The sequence below is a fragment of the Columba livia genome, chromosome 3, assembly GCF_036013475.1.
Source record: "Columba livia isolate bColLiv1 breed racing homer chromosome 3, bColLiv1.pat.W.v2, whole genome shotgun sequence".
NCBI lineage: Eukaryota > Metazoa > Chordata > Aves > Columbiformes > Columbidae > Columba > Columba livia.
Window position 1 is genome coordinate 102,088,824 of NC_088604.1, and position 23,553 is coordinate 102,112,376.

The 23,553-nt window shown below is 40.2% G+C and overlaps 1 protein-coding gene across 2 annotated transcripts in view; it reads left to right on the forward strand.

Moving 5' to 3' along the window:
* The first annotated feature begins 13,306 nt into the window (after positions 1-13,306).
* The window catches only part of CNIH3 (cornichon family AMPA receptor auxiliary protein 3), a 53,088-nt gene continuing 42,841 nt past the window's right edge, over positions 13,307-23,553 (forward strand). For both annotated transcript variants that reach the window (XR_010471638.1, XM_065058589.1), the window contains exon 1: positions 13,307-13,734. Coding sequence is in view for 1 of the 2 variants with exons in the window: in XM_065058589.1 (XP_064914661.1) it covers positions 13,654-13,734 (81 nt within the window). In the remaining variant the exon portion in view is untranslated. The remainder of the gene's footprint in view (positions 13,735-23,553) is intronic.

Here is a 23,553-nt window from a genome sequence, read left to right on the forward strand (position 1 = left end):
TGGGGGTCTGCTACAGACCATCTGATCAGGATGAAGAGTCAGATGAAATATTTTGCAGGCAGCTGGGAGAAGTCTCCCAATCGCTAGCCCTTGTTCTTATGGGGGACTTCAACTTACCAGATGTCTGCTGAAAGTACAACACAGCAGAGAGGAAGCAGTCTAGAAGGCTCCTGCAGTGCACGGAAGACAGCTTCCTAACACAGCTGGTTAGTGAGCCTACCAAGGAAGGAGCCCCACTGGATCTGTTGTTTGTAAATAGAGAAGGGCTCGTGGGCAACATGTTGGTTGGAAGTCACCTTGGGTATAGTGATCATGAAATGGTTGAGTTTACTATTCTTGGTGAAGTTAAAAGGGTTGTCAGCAGAACTGCTACTTTGGACCTCTGAAGGGCAGACTTTGACCTGTTCAGAAGGCTGGTTGTCAGAGTCCCTTGGGAGACAATCTTGAAGGATGAAGGAGTCCAGGAAGGCTGGTTTCTCTTCAAGAAGTTAATCTCAGAGGTGTGGGAGCAGGCTGTTCCTGTGTGCTGGAAGGCAAGACAGCAGGGAAGAAGGCCGGCCTGGCTGAATAGACAGCTGCAGCTGGAACTTATGAATAAAAGAAGAATTTATAACCTTTGGAAAGAGGGGCAGGCCACTCAAGAGGAATACAAGAATTCTGTGAGCTTATGCAGGGAGAAAATCAGAAGGGCCAAAGCCCAGCTAGAGCTGAGCCTGGCTACCTCTGTGAAAGGCAACAAGAAATGTTTCTATAAACGTATTAGCAACAGGAGAAGGGCTAAGGAGAATCTCCATCCCCTGCTGGACATGGAGGGAAACGTACTGACACAGGGGAAAACGTAGTGACAGAAGATGAGGGAAAGGCTGAGGCACTAAATGCCTTCTTTGTCTCAGTCTTTAACAGTCAGAACAGTTGTGCTCCAGGTACCCAGCTCCCTGAGCCAGAGGGCAGGGATGTGGAGCAGTATGAAGCCCCAATAATCCAAGGGGAAATGGTTAGCAACCTGCTACACCACTTGGACACCCACAAGTCTATGGGGCCAGATGGGATACATCCAAGGGTGCTGAGGGAGCTGGCAGAGGTGATCACTGAGCCACCGTCCATTATCTACCAGCAATCTTGGCTAACTGGGGAGGTCCCAGTTGACTGGAAGCTGGCTAACGTGACACCCGTCTACAAGAAGGGACGGAAGGACAATCCAGGTAATTACAGACCTATCAGTCTGACCTCAGTGCTGGGCAAGGTTATGGAGCAGATGATCTTGAATAACATCACATGGCACATACAAGAGAATCATATGATCAGGCCCAGTCAACATGGGTATAGGAAAGGCAGGTCTTGTTTGGTCAAACAGATCTCTCTCTATGACAAGGTAATCCAACTAGTAGGTGAGGAAAAGGCTGTGGATATGGTATACTTAGACTTGAGTGAGGCCTTTGACAACGTATCCCACACCATTCTCCTGGAGAAGCTGGCAGCACGTGGCCTGGATGGGTGCACTGTGTGATGGATCAAGAACTAGCTGGATAGCTGGGCCCAGAGAGTTATGTAATGGAGTCAAATACAGTTGGTGGCTGGTCACAAGTGGTGTTCCCCAGGGCTCAGTATTGAGGACAGTCCTGTTTAATCTCTGTATCAATGATCTAGATGAGGGGATTGAATAAGTTTGCAGATGACACCTTAGTAAGTTTGCTTACTAACTCCTTAGTAAGTTTGCAGATGACACCAAATTGGGTGAGAGTGTTGATCTGCTGGAGGGTAGGAAGGCCATACAGAGTGATCTGGATTGGCTGGATCGTTGGGCTGAGGCCAGTTGTATGAGGTTCAACAAGGCCAAATGCCGGGTCCTGCACTTGTGTCACAACAACCCCAGGCAGCGCTGCAGGCTCGGGGAAGAGTGGCTGGAAAGCTGCCTGGAAGGGAGGGATCTGGGGGTGCTGACTGACAACAGCTGAACATGAGCCAGCAGTGTGCCCAGGTGGCCAAAAGGGCCAACAGCATCCTGGCTTGTATCAGGAATAGTGTGGCCAGCAGGACTAGAGAAGTGATTGTGCCACTGTACTTGGCACTGGCGAGGCCCCACCTTGAATCCTGTGTTCAGTTTTGGGCACCTCATCATAAGAAAGACATTGAGGTGCTGCAGAGTTCAGAGAATGGCAACGAAGCTGGTGAGGGGTCTGGAGCACAAGTCTGATGAGGAGCGGCTGAGGGAACTGGGGCTGTTCAGCCTGGAGAAAAGGAGGCTGAGGGGAGACCTTATCACTGTCTGCAACTACCTGAAAGGAGGTTGTAGCATGGAGGGGGTTGGGCTCTTATCCCAAGTAGCAAGTGATAGAACAAGAGGAAATGGCCTCAAGTTGTGCCAGGGAAGGCTTAGGTTGAATATTAGGAAAAAAATCTTCATGGAAAGGGTTGTCAGGCACTTGAACAGGCTGCCCAGGGAAGTGGTAGAGTCACCATCCCTGGAGGTGTTTAAAAGGTGTTTAGATGAGGTTCTTAGGGACATGGTTTAGTGCCAGAGCTAGGTTATGGTTGGACTTGATGATCTTGAGGGTCTCTTCCAAATGAAATGATTCTATGATTCTATGATTTGAAAATGTCAAGTGAAACAGTGTCAAAACCTAGGCTATATGGCTTTAATTCATTCTTTCCTTGTCCCAAGCCCTGTTACTTTGTTGTAGCAAGAATTTTGTTTCATTTGATACAATTTTACTTGGATTAATCGTTGGTCCTTGCTACTTTTTCTTACTTTCCTCTAGGTACTTGTTTAATGTGAATTAAGAGAAAACTCGTGGAACTAATAATTAAACATGACAAAATGTTAATTATTACCTGGCTATTCCCTTTCCCTTTCTGAAGATGATGTTTATCTTTACTAGTCTTCTGGAAACCCATCTGTCTTTCAGGATTTTTTTAAAGATGTAGTTGGTCTGAGGTTATAGTAACTGCTAAAATATAAACCACACTGCAAATGTGTGTCAGTCTCCTTAAGTAAACTGGCTTTCCTGTGGGGACATTTCCTGCGTATCTCAGGCTGCCTTACAATGTTCTGTGCTTTTTAACGAATATTTTTCTTGCTTACAAGGACAGTAAAATATTAGTTATTGTTAAGAAAAAGCACATTTTCACAATACATAAAGATACCATAAAGCCTAAATATTGAAGCAGTATCACAGTATCACAGTATCACAGTATCACAGTATGTTTGGGATTGGAAGGGACCTCAAAAGATCATCTAGTCCAATCCCCCTGCTGGAGCAGGAATGCCTAGGTGAGGTCACACAGGAACATGTCCAGGCGGGTTTTGAATGTCTCCAGAGAAGGAGACTCCACAACCTCCCTGGGCAGCCTGTTCCAATGCTCTGAATCTCATTTAAGAAGCTGTGTAAACAGAAGGGTGAATATCTGCTATTAGACCCCATGAATTTGACAGACATCCAAATATGAAGTAATGTGGTGATCTGCTTTCACAATATAATATGGCAGTAAATTCAGATGCCTCAGATTTGGGGCCCAAAACTGCAGGGTTTGGAATTCACATCTGACATGGTGTCACTAAGTAAGTTAACAAAGGACACTATGAATAAAAGTGGTTTACATGACTATGGCTGGTGCAGCTTTGGATCAAAATTTAGTCAGACGATTGCTCTTCATTTACCTACAGACTTCCTCCAGTTGGGTTTCACACCTTGCTTAGGAATTCAGTCAAGTTGAATATTTCTTTGCCTTTGCAGCACTGTTAAACTAACATTTCTAGGACTCAAGTTTCTAAGCTAAAAGTTGTGTTATTAAAGAAAAACCTGGTTGTGTGGTGGAAAAATGGAAGATGCAGTATTCATGCACTTTTGTAGCTAACAGAGGCAATACTTTTATTTTTGCTTCTTACAACTCAACGAGTTGATTTCATTAGTTTTAACTGACTCTCTCTGGTTTCTAAGAAATGAAGGTCAGAATATGTTGTTAAACATGTAAGTAAATATGCTTGACTTAAAGCAAGTCTCAGCTCTCTGTGCCTTTTACAAATTACATCTTTAGAAAACACAGCACTGTCCTTGGGACATATGGTCAGTGTTTTATGAACATGTTTTTATTAAGTTCAAGGAAGTCTCACACATGCTAACAAGGCATATTGATAAGTACAATCAAAGGACTGGAAACAACATAATGCATTTGGGTTTAATTCATACCTGGTAGCCCTATAGGATTAAATAATCCACATATGATAATTTTGGAATGGATAAAGGCACAGATGCTCCCCAGTGCAGTTTCTGGATATTAGTGTGGAGATACCATTTGCTGGAAGAGTAATTAAGTCTTTGTTCCTCTTTGCTTGCACTGAGATGATTAGCAGGGGAACCTTGTTGTGCTTGGTATAATTCAGAATTTTGCAAGGCAGACACTTTTCTGGTAAGAGTTTGCTTTGGTAATTTCAGACAGGCTGGTGAACAACCATCAGATGACGACTTCTCAAAGCAGGGTGTGCACGCTGTGCCACCTGCAGCTGTCCTAGTCTCTCAGATGAATAGTTTGTTGGCAGACAGGTCAAAGTGTTTGCTCAACTACTTAACCTTGTATGCAATAATTCTACCATCTTCCTGGGGGTGCACTAGTCCTGCCTCTTCAAGGTGAAAATGAACTCGGTAATGCCATTCGTGGACATAAATAATCTTAATTAATTTTCCCGGTGACTTTTGTGACAGACTTTTTCTTTCTGGGCATCTATTAGCCTGCTAGTCAGCTACAAGCCATCTCCACTATTCATGGGCATTTTAACAGAAGGAAGTTAATTGGATGTGAAGTTACCATTCACTAATTCACACTATTCTTGCTGGAGACACTTCAGTGCTAAAAGCAAAATAGCTTCCTGTACTTTCAAAGCAAGATTACTGTCTACTAGCAAGACAAAGTGGCCTTAGTGGGAATTAGGGCAGCTAAGCTGCAGTGCTTGGAAATTTACACCCTAATTATCACCAATTAGCTTATCCGTCTGGGCCAGAACAAATATGTGAATACTCAGGGGGTTGTCCAGTGTGATACCTTTTCCTGCAGTGTGATCTCCACTGGGATTTGTCTGGTCATGTTCAGATCATCACAGTGGAAAACTGCTCCACAGCTCAGATCAGCAAAAATGCTTTCTGTTTTTCAGTTATCTGGATGGTAAGTACCTCTCAGAAGGCAGCATACGTATATACATATTAATGGCAACAGTAACTGATAGATCATTAATTGGAAATGCCAGTACTGCTAAAATGACATTGTTGCTTCCTTTTCAACTCTGAGTATGTCAACTTGATTAGCTTTGCTTAACTGAATAGTTTTGCTGATGTTGTTTCAATGGGTATGGATTTTTTTTGTCACTAAAATGAACACTTTAAAAGACAAAATACCACACCCTCCACCCCCCTGAAACACTTGCTGAAAAATATTTTTGTTTTAGGTAACCATGTCCACAAAGAAAACCTTCCTGGAGTCAGTTTGGTTTTGAGAGTTGCTTTAAATGCAATCCAAAGCAAAATCTTACAATACCTGTTAGGAAACAACAAATAATTGACTGCTATTACGTGCTATTTCTCATCAGTTTATAGATCAACCATTTATGTAACCCGGTCAGCAAGAAACACATATCTACCCTTCTGATTCAATTAACTGGCTGATGTCAAGGTGATTACATTAATGTAACGCTGTGGCAGGTTCAAGGAAAAGAGAGCTTAGTTTCTCTATAGAACTAAATGCCTGGAACTGAGAAACAGATTTGTGTGTGTGCTCGCAGTACTTGTGAGTCATGATAGTTTCTCAAAGGCTGTTTAACGTGCTGAAGTAGATGTGAGTCATTGTTCTCTTCCTAGGTAATGAGTAGTTAAGATCACATTTAGCTCTTTCATTTCTCTAGTAGGCTCTGAGACTGGTATTTCATTGATCATTCGGTGAACAACTGCTTCAGAGCTCTGAGTGACAAGTAAAATCTTTAAGAAATGACGCGGGAGAGCTCCGTTTTGAGACCATGGATGAGTAGAGCACCGGTTACTGCTCAGCCACTTTTGTCTCAGAAATAGAAGTGACTATGTGTTTAATAAAATAAAGCATACCTTATCCTTGCTGATTAATGTCATCAGTCATGAAGTGGGTACAAAACATATGTGGCTTGGAAGAAGGCAACTCTGTATGACATAGATTTTATATTAACTTCCAAAAATACATCCAGTAGGGGCAGAGTTTTTATTTACTACATCACAATAACTGTTTCTCCTAACGATTCCTAAATTGAGTATTTCGGATGGCATTCTGAATATTTAGTTAAGATATAGACCCAAATTTCCATTATCTGACTCTTGTGGTCTAGACAAGTTTATTTAGACTTTTCAGGATAACAGAAAGTAAAGAAAGATGGAACCAAATAAAGATTATATATTTGTGGTATAAAATGCACTAGAACCTCCAACCAGGATGTCAAACCTTTCCTGTTCTCTTCTTCATAAGTAATGGGTAAGTTGCAGAGAATTGCCTTGTCTTGCTGGTTCTGCTTCAGACTAGAAATATTTTATATGATGTTAAAAACAGGATGGCTAATGTATTAAAGGTTTATATTTAGAACAGGAATGATCTTTCAGTACAGCGTTCTCATGAGACTTCTTGCTAAACATGTTTCCACTCCTCCATTGCCACCTCCAACCTTTTCTTCTGGTATTTTTCCAATTTATGAGTTCTTCAGTTCTTGTTGTCAAATTCTAAAATAGCTTTTACAAGAGATTTTATCTAAACTGACTAGCAATTCCAAATGATACGGAGTGCTATAACCAGTAGTTTAACTCCTACAGTTAAAAATAGCTGTATTTATGGGGTTTTAGTGTTCTGTCTTGTATAAAATCAGAAATATGATTCAAAGTTACAAAAGTTTAGGGGATCAGTTTGGGAAATCTTTAATTAAATTAAGTGTTTGATAAAGACTTCTGTTACTGGTATGCAAATAATACAACTTATGTTTTTTGGGCTGTTGATTTTTTTCTCCCCTTTAAACAGAGAGCAGTAAAACCCAATACTAACTTAGCAGAGGCAGAGGGCCAGGAGGCAGGTTACAAGGGTTCTGAGCTGATGGCAACCAGTCCATTTGTACTGTCACTGCAGTGCATGCTGCTGTACACCTGCAGAGCCTCCCCCTGCCTTTCACATCACAGATGTACCCACCTCTCATAAAACTGTGTCAAAAGTAAAAACACTTTTTCTGAATAAACACAGACATAATTTAATGTTTATGTATTTGTTAGTCAACACTGATACTTATGCAGACCATATTGTAGCTATTCATTTATCTGTGCAAGTTTAAAATGACTAAGGGCATTCATTCTGTTAAAACACAGATGCCGGTTTGGTTAAACACTGGATTTTTCCTAAGCTATAGCAAAGACACCAGGCCTTGGTTTACTGCACCAGATTGTTGTTTGCTGGACAGTAGGGATGAGCATTTTGTAGCAGTCTCAGTATAAAGAGACAAAGAGGAAGAGCATTTGGTTTGATATGAGAGAATTTAATCTTCCTCTGAGGAGGGGAATTGTCGAAGGGCATCACACATTTGACTTTGGTTTGGCTTCTCTGTTCAGAATAATGAAGCCATGAGGTGTGATTTGATACAGCATGCAATGGGTGGGTGCAACCAGCAGGGCTCATAGATTAGCAGAATATTTCAGGCTCTGGGTGGAAAAAAATGAAACACTTTTAAAATCAGAGGAATTTGGCCCAGAATGTTATTTCAATGTTTGGACAAAAGCATATCTTATGCAAATTGTCTTATTAGCATATCTAGCTCTGCAGGATCTTCAGTGACTGATGATTTCTCGTAGGTTACTTATTCAGAAAATTTGACATTCCATTTTCATTGCTTTGATGGAATTCAGTTATTCAGAACTGATAAAGTTGGAGCCCACTCTCTCCCAAGCGCAGACCCAAATCCTTCTTGACAGCATTAACCAATGACAGCAAGAATTACTTTTGTAAAGTTTTCATGTATTGATTAGAGACAAATCAGGTAATGTCAAAGTTAACTAAGACTGTTTCAGATATTCTGTGTCAACCAAATTATCAGTGACATGAACAGTCAAAATGTGGATCATGCCTCTGTGGTGCTGGTTATCAAAGCACAGGACAGAACAAGAGATCAGTTAGTTCAGGTGAATGACTTAAGTTGCAAATCTGAAGTCTCAGTTTTGCCAGTGGCCATTATGGGCATGAGAGCGATCGTGTGTACTTCTGATATTGGCTGGCAAGTGAAGAATAGAAGCAAAGCAATACAATGTCATGCTCTGAACAGTTGTGGGGTTTTTTTTGTTTGTTTGGTTTTTCGTTTTGTTTTGTGTTTTGTTTTGTTTTGTTTGTTTGTTTGCTATTTAGGAATGTGAAAAATGCAGTTGTGATTCGTGCTAAGATGTTTAATGTTTACAGGTATAACCAAATGAGGCACGGACTCTGAACTTGGAAAAGGGAAAGGTGGTTAAGTTCTATGTAAAAAGTTATGAAACTTGTTTAGGAAGTTATATTGATATTGGGAACTAACATTTTAAGGGTTAAGCAACTATATAATAAGGGCCTACTAACAAGCTAACATTTTAAACCACGTTATTAATATCTAGTTTAAAACTGTATGTAAATAATTGTGCTAAAAAAAGCAGGACTTCATTAAATGCCGAGATAAGAAGTTTTACAGCACCAGCTGCAACCTTGAGGAGACAAGATAGCCAAGATTTACAGCAAAAAGGGGGTGCCAGTCTGGTTTCAGTCGGTTTGGTAGCTTGGATTCCAGCCAGTTCCTTCTAATGAGCCAAAGGTAAAAAGTCCACTGTGACGAAGCTGAAGGAGCCTTCATCCAAAGACCCCTAAAGACCCTTCTTCAAATTCACCAAGTGACATGGCGCAGGAGCAACAGGGGAGGGTCAAGGAGGGGAATATGTAAATGGTTATCTGAGACTCATTTTAATAAAAAGCGGGAAAGGTCATGAATATGTATAGGCGTTTCTGGGGTCATTATGAATATGTAATACCATACTGTATTTAAGCACACTTCTTATTGTTAAAAGTGTGTGTGTTGGGCGGAGTGAATCCCCCGCGCACCCAGCACTGTTTTGTTTATGCTCTAATGAACATGTGTTTAAGGAATACAAGGAATTGGATTAAATGTTGTTTATCCATAGAAAAAGCGTAAGTTATTTATTTCAGGAACATTTCTGCACTGCATATTAACCTGTGCTTTTTAAAGTGGATTTCAATAATTAAACACAGAGATCATAGCCTGACAGGAACTTTATGAAATTCAACAAGGACAGATATAAAGTCCTGTATTAGGGAAGGAATAAGCCCTGGCAGTGATACAGGCTGGGAATGGAGGCGTCTGCTGAAGACAACCTGAGACAGGCAGCTGAACAGGTTGCCCAGAGAGGCTGGGCCATCTCTGTCCTTGGAGGTTTTCAAGACTTAACCAGGAGAAGCCTTGAGCAACCCAGTCTGATCCTGAATTTGGCCCTGCTTTGGACAGGAGGTTGGACTGGAGACCTCCTGAGGCCCCTCCCAACATAAACTTTCCTACGATCCTATGATAATGTAGTTAAAACTTATTCAGCTGGTTCCTACAAAAGAAGGTGGGAATTGTATTCTTGCTAACAGCAGGTGAAATACCATATTTATTCACCTGGCAGTAAAATGAAATTATTGTCAGTGGGTTTGTGAACTATCATATTTTTGGTGAGTGAAGATAAGACTTCATTAACAAAATGTCACTTGCCTTTATTATTGCAAAAGTAACCTTTTGAAAATGAACTGACCATGAAGTAATACAGACATTTCATCTGGAACCTGCAGATAATCTCAAATAATAATGCATGAGAGTATGAAACGCTTCTATTAATCTCTATGGGATATTAGCTGTAAAGACCAATGAAGGCAATTTATATATAAGCATTGTTAATAATTTAGTATTACTTAAAGTTCACAAAAGAGAGAGTCAGATATATTATTAAAATACACTCAAATGAACGACAATACTCTAATTAATGTAATGGCATTTACTCTAATAGGCACTCAGTAATATGTTACACTTAAAATTATACATTGTAACAATAATATCTGAATCTTAAAACTATGAACCACCTTGGCTGAGGATTGTTGGTTGATTTATGGTGATTTTAGACTATCACTTCAGGGTCTACTGGTCTTATAAAGTCTTGTCCTTTAGGTTTATAGAGTTATGATACTTATTTGGGAGTTGAAAGGACTCCCGAGCAGTCTCTTCTAATCTCTGATGCCATTCTATAAATTAGCCACTAGAAATTTCTTTCAGTACCTTCAGATTCTTTCATTATCTAGCACAAAAGGTCATTTCATATAAAATCAAGTGTACCAAGACCTGCTAACATATGGACATCTTAAACTCATAAATCTACTAGATTTATTTGTACACGTTCTATAGAAACATCGGATGTCATTTGGCTTTGAGGGCTGTCTGGTGCTCACCAGAAGTACTCCTCTGTTTATCTAGTGACTGAATTTTTTGGGTCCCTTCATAGAGGTCCTCTCAATGTAAAAAGCCATCCCTAACTAAAAAATCCCAAATCCTTGCTGTTTGTGCTTTGAACTACGATAATATTTGCAGAGTGGTAGCTTTGAAAATCAGCATCTCAGTGTTGGTTGTACAAAAGCAACACCACTGTCTATGCTCTTGTGATGACTCTGTATGAAATTTGGATCAGATTACACTGAAAAAAAAAAAAAAGTCTGCTTGATTTTCTAATTCCTTCAGGAATCTGCAATAATATTTTCCAACAAATACGGATGGTAATGACAAATACATTCTGTTTACAAACAAAAAATCCAAATCACAAAAAATATGCTTCAGTGATAAATGTAGAATTCCGAAACTTAATCTGCTCAAGTAAAGAAAGGACCCTTACACAGTCTTTCATAAAAACCCAGTGTGTTTTATGAACACACTGTCATGATCTGCTTGTGTGTGCGGTGGGATGCAACGTACAAAACCAGTTAATGTAAAAACTTGTGCTAGGAAGTATAGTTAAACTCGAAGTACCTTGCGTGACCCATCAACAAATATATTTAAAAGAAATAGCCTCTGGTTAAAGGTGAGTGAATACAAACCTTTTTTTTTTTTAAATTATTATTATTTTTTTTAATCAGTCTAGACATGAATTTACTTTCTGTTTCTTACTGGCTTTCTACTTGGTCTGAAATTCATCTCCACTCTTCAACATTCTGAACAATTTTTGCTGTTGCATTCCTGGGTTACAGATGTGTGCCGCAGGGTGAAAACAGCAGTACCTTCTGGGAATGACTCGCAGATACACGACCTGGAGGAAACGTGAGCATTTGTGAAATTTTGAAGGCAACAAAATGAAAGACAAGGTGCTAAATCTGAGGCGGTGGCTGCTAAAACAAGCTGCTGAAAGCCTGAGAGCAAGGATTAGCGCATTCCCTAGAGGGCTGCTGCAGAACTTCTGGACCATTTCTTTCTTCCTCATAATAGAAAAGAAACCCAGGTGTGTCTTAATGGGTGGATGTAATTTTGTTGATTTTGAGAAAAGAAGTGTTAAAATAGCAATTTTGAAAGTAACAGTTGTTTTCTAAAAGGGGTTAAGGTCTGTATTTCTCTAATGTGCCTGTTCCAGATCCCTTCAGTTCATAATGCTGCATCCTCCGCTCCCATACCCTCTGGCCTCTGATATACATTATTTCAAAGGAGCACAGCTGGGGGATGGACTGTGATTTCTCATGCAGCTACAATCAGATCCATCAGTTTATTTGAAGGTTAGGACCAAGACCTTAGAAGTGGATGGGAAACTAATAGACAGGCTGATGTTCCTGCTGTGCTCACAGTGTCTTAAACCGATGAGAAAAGGGTCAGGTACATCCATATTATTTTCACCTTTTGCCTCGGATACCCTGGTTTGCAGGAGTCTCATCCAGAAATGACAAAGGAATGACACCTTGCTGTGAGGTCCTTGTGGCACAGAGAGCTGTAAAGAGTTTGTAATAAGATGGAGACCAGGAAGACTTTTTAGTGATTACTGAGACAAATCTCAGTGATATACTGAGTGAAGGGTGCATCTCCTCACCACTCTCCATCACTTAAATATTTCACAATACCTAAGGTGTCTTCATGGTATAATGTAACAAGAAGTCAGTAGGACAAAAATGTCCTAAATGCCTCCTGATAGATTTTCCTTTCACTGTATGTCAGAAACTTTTGTAATTAGTCAGCCACTAGAAAAGATTAATTACTAGAAATATGGCTAATGGTCAATGTATTTTTAAAAATCAACCTCAGGAAACGTGGTGTGACCTTGGAAGTGTTGGGCTGTGAAACTGTCTCCTTGCAAAATGAGAAACAAATATTTTGCCTGTGTGTTCACAGAAGAGTTGCAAATACATAGCCGGAATGTAGATGAAGATAAAGTGAAAAACAGGTCAATATTTACCTTGGAGTGTGGTCCTAAACTGAGATTTAATGATTGTTTCCACTTCTATCTTTTATGACACCTACAGTATATTTTTATTTTTATAGATAGATGTGTGTGTCTGTGTGCACATGTAAGTGCTCCAGAAAGAGGTGTTTTATTTTGTTTTTCTTGGAAGCATCAGTTTTTCTGTATTGAATCTTAACATAGGTATTATATATCCAGATATTAAAGTAACTGTGGCAAAAAAAAAAATCTCCAAAGTCTCCTCCTTTGCCTCATTTACAGCTCTTTTCAAAATGTGTGATTATGAATACACCATTTACTTTCACAAGCATACACTCTGCAGGATTTCAGGTACAAAAGAATTAAAAGGTCGGAGAATTAAGATGCATTTACCGCATCCCTGTATGACAGCAAAGCTCATTACAATTTGCCGTGTTCTGTTCTTTTTAATTAAAGCATCAAATCACACGTACCGTCTGGAGCAGCTTGATTATAAAAGGTTACAATCCATCAGTTTATTCCTGATTAGTTTATTAATTGCTGGCCTTGACTCTTGATTCAAATCAGCACTATTTCCTCAGGATAAAAGTGTATCTTGTGTTGAAGACAATATAGCATAATTTTAAACAAAAATATATTGTAAACATTAAAAAACTAAGCTTGTACTAGACTTGGCTTTGGTGGAATCACGATCTCTTGTACCATGAGGTCTTGACTTTTCACAGGCAAATTTCTGAGTAATTTTGTTGCTGAACCGATTTGGTCTTAGCCCACGCTCGTTCCTCTCACGCTGTCGTGACAGGACCCCCCGTCAGACACCGGCGGCCGTGGCAGCGGGACCCGCCAGCCCCGCCACTGCCGCCCCCGCGGAGGGGACCCGCCCCTCGGGGGCGCCCTGCCGGCGGGGCCGCCCACCGCCGCGCCTCAGCGGGGAGGGGACAGCGGAGGGGCCGAGCCGGGAGCACCAGGCGCTGCTGGCGCTGCGGGGGTCGGGACGGGTTCGGCTGAGCGACGGGAACGGCTGTGAGGGGCGCGGCGGCCGGCCGTCCGTTCGTTCCCGCTCCCTGCCCGTCCCGGCGCTGTGGCTGTGTGTGTGGCCCGGTCGCTTCGTCGCTCGCCCCGTGTGGGTTTCGGGGGTCGCTGTTCTCCCCGGTCGCCCGCCAGGACCCCCCGGGCGGTGACGGGGGCTCTCCCAGCCATGGCTTTCACCTTCGCCGCCTTCTGCTACATGCTGTCGCTGGTCCTTTGCGCCGCCCTCATCTTCTTCGCCATCTGGCATGTGAGTACCCCGGCCGCTCCGCCGCCGGTGTGGTCCGTTATACACGGCTCCAGCCCTGGGGGAGACACGCGATCTTTGGGGGGCTGAGGCGGGCGGGGCTCGTGTCGTGAGGGCAGAGGGGCGCCAGGGTGGGCTGGCGCTGCCTGGGGGGCCGAGGCGAAGCCCCCGCTGCCGGCGGCCCTTGGCGAGAGCGGACGCTTCTACCGCCCGCACCTCTGCCTGGGGTGTGTCATTTGCTAAGTTTTTACAAGCGTAGACACCACTGGCCGTGCTGCTGTGGTAGCTTGTGAAAATACACCCGACCGTCCGTGCTCTGGGAAGCGCAGCCGGATGCTGCCCCAGCCTTGAGCGTGTGGTGACCTGCCGGCGGGTTGGCTTTGCCTGGGCCAAAAGGTTCTCATGGCTCTAGCACACTGACTGTGCTAAAACGTGAGATCTGCCAGGTAAGAACAGCTGTTTGTCTTGGCTGAGAATAGAGCCTTGTGAGGGGCAAAACCACCCTATAGCTGATGAAGCAGTTGGGTTGTTTTCTCTTTAATAATGACTACGTTAATAACTTTTTTAGAAGTCATATTTGAATGTGAAACTTCCTCATCCTACTGATGCATGAACTAGATATTGGAGTCCACCTTCATTAATTTCACTTGAAAATGGTGATGCTCACCCTTTACTGTATGCTGGGTGACTCTGTGGGGGGTGTAAGCATCTAACTTACAATATAAGGTGTTTGTTTCTGCAGTAGTGAAATTGTTCTTATGCATCATTTGCAATTCTTGTAGACAATTACACATTTTGGAGTTATTTACTCTATGTGTGTGCTACATGAAGATCTTCATGCCATAAACAGTCAGGGTGGAACAGGAGAAGCTGAAAAATAGAGCAAGTCTCATGAATGCCTCTACAGATATCTGATGGAGTAAGATAAAAAAGCCCCTCCTTTGACTGTCAAACAATGGAGATACAGAATTTATTTTTATTTAAATGAGAGTAAAGCTGCCAGCTTAGTTGCACGTAAGCATATTAGAAGTATGAAACTGATCACTCTGTTGTGAGAATTCTTTGAAATCAAATTATTTTGAACTCTTAGTGGTACAGTTATGAGTTTTTTGTTATAAATGAAACCACAAAAGTGTGATGGTAATGCCGAGTATTGTAGTGATGTCAAGTACTGAAAGGATGAAAAGGGTCTCTAGCAGTCCACTACTCCACTCTTGTTCTTTGAAAGAAGGAGTAGTAAAATTAAGATGATTACTCATGTGTTCTTCCCTCCTCTTCTCCAAACTTTTAGGTCCCCAAAAGTGACAATTCCACAGCTTCTTCAAATGGTTTAGAGTTAAAAGTGTATGCTACTCTGAATCTCTTGCTACAAATTAAACAGTTTTTGTTTTTTTTTTTCATTACTATCACAATTCTAATGTTTTTTAATATATTTGAAGCCTGTTATCATGTTGTCTGTTTCCTGGACTGAAGTTGTTGTGTGAAGACATACAGTACTTCTAGTAAATCTGGCAAATTATTCTTCCAAATCAGTGTAGTTAATGCAAATTCAGTGAAATATTTTTCAACTTTCAGTCTGTAAACTCACGGAGAACAATCCATTAGTTCTAGAGCTCTGTAAGAGGCAAATAGGAAAGGAAACGTTTTGTCAATAGGATTAAGTTTATGGTGTTTGTTTCTTACGTCTATTGAAAAATTGCTGAGGGATTGAAATTGAAAATGTCTCGAAATGCTGTTCTGTTGTAATAGAGCAAGATTTGGTACCACCTTTTCTTATATATAGATAATAATTCTGTTAAAATATATAGTTTGTGAAGGTCATAGAAAAATAATTTAACACCCTGCAAGAATAAGCTTTTAAGTGTACTCGTTACCCTTATATATAAAACACAAGGATTTTTATTATCCTTTGTATAAGAGCTATTATATTTTTAAAAAATTTTTTCTAAAATGTAGTCTGACATATAGCTTATGTATTGAGTCATAGAAGTTTCTTTTACCTTAAACATCTCATTGTGACAATCTTCCCAATAAACAAAACTCCTGTTCCTTCTCTGTGACTTGATTTGGTTTCCACTGTAAATATGTTTTAAATAGGCTCTCATAAGGGCAGTAGAGGATTTTAATAATTAATATTTTCCTGTTAAAATGCTTTTGAAATGTGTTTGTTTTGTTTTGTTTTTTCCAAAAAACAACAAACACGTTTGATTACAAAGGATAAGTTGTTGATTAGTCTGAGCATCCTATCACTTTGAAATATTTCTGAGGTTCCATGACTGAATGATAATTTATATTTTGTAAATTATTTTAAAGGACAAGAAAAGATTGTAGCATTCGTACTTTATATTGCTCTAACCTGAAGCTGGCTCAGGTTTGGGCAGTTATCTGAAATTAATTAACAGTGGATCAAATAAAATCTCATTTTCTTCCTGTTGGGAAGTCAGATGAATTACAATTTTCATTAATATTGATTTAATAGGCTCAATAAAACTGCGAAACCAAAAAAAAAAGAAGGGGGTAAAAAGAGGGTTTTTTTATATTTTGAAACTTTGCTTTTCTGATGACTTTCCTCTAAGAAGTTAAAGGCTCTCTATACATTCCTGTGCTCTGTACTCTTTGGGGGTGGACAGAATGATGCTGGTCATAATATTTTACAGGAATTGTAAACAAAACACAGAAACTCCAGACATCTGGAACATGTAATAATTTTTTCCTACCACTGAGTGATGTTCTTAAGTAGGTTGCCAGTGGTGACTGTCGTGATAAAGAAACAACAACAAAAAATTAGACACTATCAGAAATATTTCTTTAAACTACGCACAAGATTTATTCATTGCTGGGATTCCACTTATACATCTTAAATGAAAGAAAAGGGCTGAAAAATTGAATTCTCCATGTACTACAGAGTACCAATACCAGTCTCTGTAGTATGGGAATTTTTTGAGCATTTGGGTTGCTCAGTGACCTCATTACTTATACCTGTAATGACACAATATTAGAAACATCATGTAGAAGTGGATGTTTTCATGCCACTGTTGTGGAAAAGTACTAGAGAATTTGGTAGAGTATGGTGACCTTTCTGCTTGGTTTCTTCTAACCAGCCTCTGGAATCTAATAAAACCTTACATTCCCATTATAGAATTATATGGGCTGCTTCTAACAACTCTTGTGGTGTTCAGATTAAACTTTATATAACAGTATGAATGAGTCCTTTCAAAATTCATTACAGCTTTTCCATCTGAGGTCTGAAACCTTTCCCTGAGTTTGAATACTCTTAAGCATATGGTTTTGTAAAGCTGGTTGTATTGGGAGCCGTATTAACCGAATGTATATCAGCTAAAGGAGACTGTCTTCAAGTGAAGTTAGTGGGCATCAAAATGTGAACTTTGAGTGAATATTTTTGAGGTTGGAAAAGTAATACACAGAGATGTTACCTGGGTACAGTCAATTTGACTATATTCTGCATGTGCGTGTTGTTGCAGAAATGCAGTTATGCCAGCTCTCTTCTGTCCTAGCTGAGATATCATTTATGTGTGTTTTGGCCAAGGCGTCCTCTCGTCTGCACTAATGCAGCTGAGCATGTTTTGGGAGGGATTGTGTGATACAACTAACAGCAGAACTTGGTCTACTAACTACAGAATTTTATAGCGTTATCTAATCATGTTGTAAATTCAAGAACAAAGTATATGGTCTTCTCACTAATGAACACTTTGTTTTGCTGTTTTCAACGCTTTTTCTTCACTGTAAACAGCTTTTTACTAAACAGTTTTACTCCATTCCTAAACGATCTTGAGCAAGGTTTAGCTTCCTGTTAACATGTAACTGAGATATGCCAAGCTTTGGCAAACCACACTCAGTTCTAGTGTAGCTCCTCTGATTTCAGGTAGGTTGTGTATTAAGTGAAGTTCACTGAAGGTGACCAAGCTGTGGTTTATTTGTCATAATCTAAAATGTGACATGCTTGTGTGAAGTCCCACCTCACTGCAAATACATTAGTTTTGGGTAATCTGTGTCCTTCCATTTTTTAATGTTTTAGGATTAAATTATCTGCTTTGAGATTTGTTATTTTAAGAAAAGAACTTTGCAAAATGTTCCATTTTACAATGCCACACTAAAACAATACACAAATACCAAGAACATTACTCTAAAAAAAGAATTTCTGTGGTTGGCCATCTCTTTTTGAACTTGTACCAGCATATCTTTGAATGTGTGTGATTGTCTCATAACCAATAGTATTTAAACATTGTCAGAAAGTATTAGGAATATCATGCCAGTGAAAAAAATAATAGTGCCTGCCTGAGAAATTGTACCAAATTTGCTGGGCTTTTGGAGTATTCTGATATAATTATGAATTCAAATGACTCTGGGAGCACCTCTCTGGAGTGGCAAGAGTTGTGTGCACCGAAGTTGGCAACAGTTACTTGAACCCACCGTAAGAAGAATAAATTAGCAGAGCATAGAAAATTTTTAATGTTTTATGCATATTTTTTTTTCTTAGTTTTCTTTTGAAATGTGGCGATAGTATGAATCCTGATAAACTACTTACATATGACTTTGGCCTGACTTAACAGTTACAAGTTCACAGGTACTCAAAACCAGTGGGAAGCAGTGATTGAACTGAGTAGTATAGGCTAAGATGGAGTTTTAGTTTTAAATTAAAGCACCCATTTTTGCGAACACCAGGGAAGGAAGCCCTTCCGTGCTGTTTCTGCTGTTGGCTTTGTGTGTTATGTTTAGCAGGCAGATTGAATTATCTATGCCTTGTTTTCTCATTCACTAAGTGTGGGTAATAGAACTGAACTCGAAGTACTTTATGTCATTTTGTTTAACATATATCCCTTAAATGCCTTTGCTTTCTGACAGGAGGTGCTGTGTACATATACGATGTTGCCACTTCTGTTACTTGTCACTGTACTGTCCTGGTGATGTGGACTGCATTTTATTAGTATTCAAGTTGCAGTAGTTCAGGAACAAAATTGAAAGCTCTCCAAGAGTTGTGTACATGGAATTTGGTGAGTTTTCAGTATCTGTCTCACTTAGTGTTCCTCATAAAATTCCTAGCCTAATTTTTGATGATTTGTACAACCTTCATTTTAAAGGTAGGTAAAAAGTACACAAGAGAATCACTTAAACCTTGGGTTGATAGGAAATTCAGTTGAGGAAAGCACTTTGGTCACAAACTGGGTGCTAGTCTATCAATGTTCTCTGTGTTTCAGTGTCTTATTGTTTCTGAAGCTTTGGTTGGGAGAAGAGCTAGCTGCTGTACCTGAAACCAGTGAAGAGATCCATGAGATCACTTGAATGCATGAAGGCTGCCAGTCATCTCAATTTAACCTATTTACAATGCTTTAGAGCCTGTCTTAAATAGGAAGTAATTTCCGTACAGACTTGTGGTCAAGCTTGAATTTTCTTTCAGTTGTTGAAGTTCAGTGCTGTCCTTTAATAAGTCATTAATTCATTTCTCTGAGAATATTGGATAATTATGTGATTAAAAATAAAATCAGATTAAGGTTTGATGAACAGGAGCACAAATGCTGTTGCTGTACGTTATACATATTTCTTGAAGATATTTTTTCTTCTATAAGTGGCTAAACACATTGTCCCTGAAGGTTTCATAGTCATGACAGCTTCAGGAATGAGTCTGAGATTTCCACTCTTTAAAGACACAGCACAACCAGATTGGTCTGGCTATAACGTAGCTTGACAGTTCCCTTACAACTTTTCTTTCAGAAGTTTGTCACATTAATGCTGACAGACAGATATTAAGCCAGGCAGCACAGGCTGTGGAGAAGACTATATATGTTGGAAAATAAGTATATTTCAGTTTAGTTACCTTGTCATGCTTAAATAATAATTAAAAAAAAATCATGGAAGTGTTTGGGCTCTACTACAGACTTTAATGCTGTGGAAAGATTAAATTGGATCTCTGTGTATGCTTGAACTGTCATGATGAGATTTATTTGGAGAAAGGTTTTACATTGTGAGTGGTTGCCACTGGCTGTAATTCCAGATGCTTCACAAGTCACAGTGACTCCATTACATGTGTAAAATGAATTATTCTGTGGAATCTTATGCCTCCTGCAAAAATGTGCAGAGAACTATTTAAACATTATTTGATCGTCACATATCCGATTTGGGATTTTTTGGGTTTTTTTTTTTGGGTCTTAAGATTAGTTGGAAAATCTACTTACTAAATGGATTTTATACCCAAATTGGTAAATAATGTATTTCTAGTGGTTTTTTTTTAAACTGCTATGCTTGTTAATAAGCAAGGCAATGGCAATATAGCTGTCATATTTTCTTAGACTGTTGAGTACAACTCTCAGATTGAGTCTGAGGCATGAAGTTACAGCTCTTGTTATGTGTATTTGTTTATTCAGCCACCACATACTACATTAGATCACACTTAAAACATTGAATTCAGCCCTCAGACCTTTGGCTTAGTTGTTTCCCCCAACCCCAACAAAAATATCCTTGTATCAAAATATTTTTCAGAATGAGGAGGAAGCTCAGCAGAGAATAAGAATCTTCTTACGGATACAAGACCTCTCTTTGACCCGCTCCTCTTCCTCAGTGCTTCTGACAGGCAGTTCATTTATAACCACTGTTGCTGCTGGCAGCTGGAGGTGACTCTAGCAAGCGATGAAACTAGGTCTCAACTCGTAAGCTGGGCATACTCAGGGACTTACTCTTCTGGAGGTTGGTGGCTTGGAAAACACTTCCACTTTCTGAGGAACCAAAGTCTCTTATATGAAAGACATAAGAATTACTATTATTTCTACTCTGCAAATAGAAAGTCACCTAAAGTCACAGGACAGAGTCAGCTGATGAGGTAAAGGCAGAAGAATGTAAAATACTACTAGATTTACTAGATCATCTCCTCTTGTTTCACAGTTGGAAATTCCCATCCAAAAGATGAATTTGTGATTCTGATGCTGTGCAGAGAGCAAGATAGATGTTTATTGACAATGGTTCTTGTGTTCCTTGATAATAATTATAACTTTAGAAATATCCGGTTCCTGTAAAAATAAATGATAAAAGGTTCATAGAATCATTTCATTTGGAAGTGACCTAGGAATTTGTCTAGCCAAATCTCTTCTTCAAGGCAGGTCTAATTTCGAAGTTAGGCCAGACTGCTCAGAGCCTTGTCCAGATGACTTATGAACTCTCCATGAGTGGAGAGTCCACAGCCTCTCTGGGAACTTGTCTCAGTACTTTATTCCTCTCACTGTCAACATTTGTTTTCTTACATGCGGCTGGAATTTCTCTGGATGCAACTTCTGACTTTCGTTTCTTGTCCTCTTGGCGCATGGCCCTGAGAAAAGCGCTGTGCTGACTTCTGTCTAACCCACCCCAGGAACAGAACGTAGCAATTAGATCCTGCCTTAGGCAAACCTACTTCCCTCAGTCTCTCCTTGTATGTCACGTGCTCCAAACTTCTTTTGTCCACCAGAATGACCAGGTCCTTTTCTGCTGGGTTGTTGCCAGGCAACCCAATCTATCCCAGGTGCAGGATTTTGCCCTTGGCTTGGGTGACCATCATGAACCTCATGCTGGCTGGTTCCTCCAGCTTGTCAAGGCTGCTCTTAATGGCAGCTGTGCCCTCCAGTATGTCAGCTGATCTCCCCAATCTGATGTCATCTGCAAACTGGCCCCATCTGTCTCATCTTCCAAGTCACTGACAAAGATATCAAACAAGACTTGCTACAGGATTGATACCTGAGGAACTCCACTTCTGACTGGGCATTGGTCAGACTTCAAACCAGTGACCCTTCCAGTCTGATGGTCCAGCCAGTTTTTCACCTTGTAGCATGCACATCCTAACCTCCCAGTTTGAGTACAAAATTTTTCTGCTGGGATGCAGCATCTGCCTCTTGCTCAATGTTACATTGTGTGCCCAGGAAAATTCAAAGGAACATCAATACACTTTGTGAAGGCACGACAAGAGTCTTTATATTTTTCTCCACTTCCCATTGAAAAAGAATTACTATATAAAGCAAAGATTTATTTTAGGAATGTTATTGTGAAAAGTTACATTAGAAGGCACTAAAAAATCACAAAGCATTTACAATGGAAGTAGGTTTTCTCAGCAAGATGCTGCAGAACTGCTGAACTTGCAGCTCCAGTTTTGAGAATGTAAGAACATGAAGCAGAACATAAGGGAGATGAAGAAATGGTGCCTTTTTTGAGTTGTCCCATAGCATACTGCTTTCAACTCCTCACCAATACAATAGATAATGAAAAACCTTTGGTTTAGTTTTGGGTCCTTTTGTATTTCTACACTTTTGTGGGTCATGTCATATTCTAGCTATCAGAGATAGATATATATTTTTAAATTTTATATTTTTTTAAAATACAGCTGTAAGTCTTAAGCACATCACTGGAGGAACCAAAGTGTAAAAAATTAAATCTACAGTAGAATGGTAAGAATTAATAAGCTATAGTCCTTGCAATTCTTTGGTAACAGATGCTGCATGAGTGCCAGGCATTGTTGATACAAGCAGCTTTTTTTTTGTTTTTTTTAATAGAATGACATTTGATTTTTTTGAATGCATTTAAATGCCAACCATCTTCACGCTCTGACTCAGTCTTTCAAGTGTTCGATTGTTTAGTCAGTCTTCTGTTGCTTTATTATTTTATTGTGTTAAGGGTTCTGGCTAAATAGTTCACATCATATCATCCAAGTATAAACTGCCTGGTACATTCACAGAATGGGCATTTATAAGCAAGCATAATGAAGGTTCCACTGAGATCAATTTGATTGCATTTGCTCAAGAGTTGTTCTTCCCTCAGTATTATATAAACACTATTAGCAGATCCTTTAGAAAATTGATTTGCTGATCATTTAAGTGGCAGACCTATTTGAAGCTGTGCTGAAATCTATCCTTAGCCTTAATCATGTAATTAAACTAATAAGTTTCATAAGAAGATAGGTGAACAGATGAGGATGCTTTTTGGGCTGCTGTGGTTTTGTGCTCAATGTTTGGCCATTTTTACTGGCTGCTGTCTCCCCCCTCCCCTGTTTCTGCAACCACAGCTGCATTGCTGCCGTGTTGCTTCACCTTGCCTTATCTCTGCAAACACGTCTGTGTTGCTGATGGCTGCTTTGTGTGTGTGTTGGCCTTGGAATTATTTCCTCCGAGTTCTGCCTGTCCTTTTTTTTGGGGGGGGGAAAGAGAGAAAACTTGGGAAGATGTTGAATCTGATAATCCCTGCCTGATACCACCTGCATTAGAAGAGCCCCTTTCCTGCCTCTTGCTGGTCCAGCTGGGCTCCTGTGGTGCTGCTGGGATGCAGGAAGCACAGATCCAGCAGCATCCCTGCCCACCAGCCCACAGTGGGCTCTGTTCTGAGGCAGCACTGGTAGGACCCCACTGTTGAGTGGGTAACGGGGAACTAAAATGGTGTGTGAAGAAGGGGAAGTGGTTGGACAAGAGGAAACGGCCTCAAGTTGTGCCAGGGGAGGTTTGGACTGGATATTAGGAAAAAATTGTTCATGGAAAAGGTTGTCAGGCACTGGAACAGGCTGCCCAGGGCAGTGGTGGAGTCCCCATACCTGGAGGTGTTTAAAAGGCATTTAGACAAGGTTCTCAGGGACATGGTTTAGTGCCAGAGTTAGGTTATGGTTGGACTTGATGATCCTGAGGGTCTCTTCCAACTGAAATGATTCTATGAAATGAGAGAGCAGGAAGGAAGAGTCCAGGGAGAAAGATGTGAAGAAAAAAAGCAAATGAGGGGAAAAAAATAATATGTGTAAGAGACTAACAAGAAGGAAGATTGTCTCCCAAACAATAATCCTGTGTTCTCAATTATTTGAGAAAG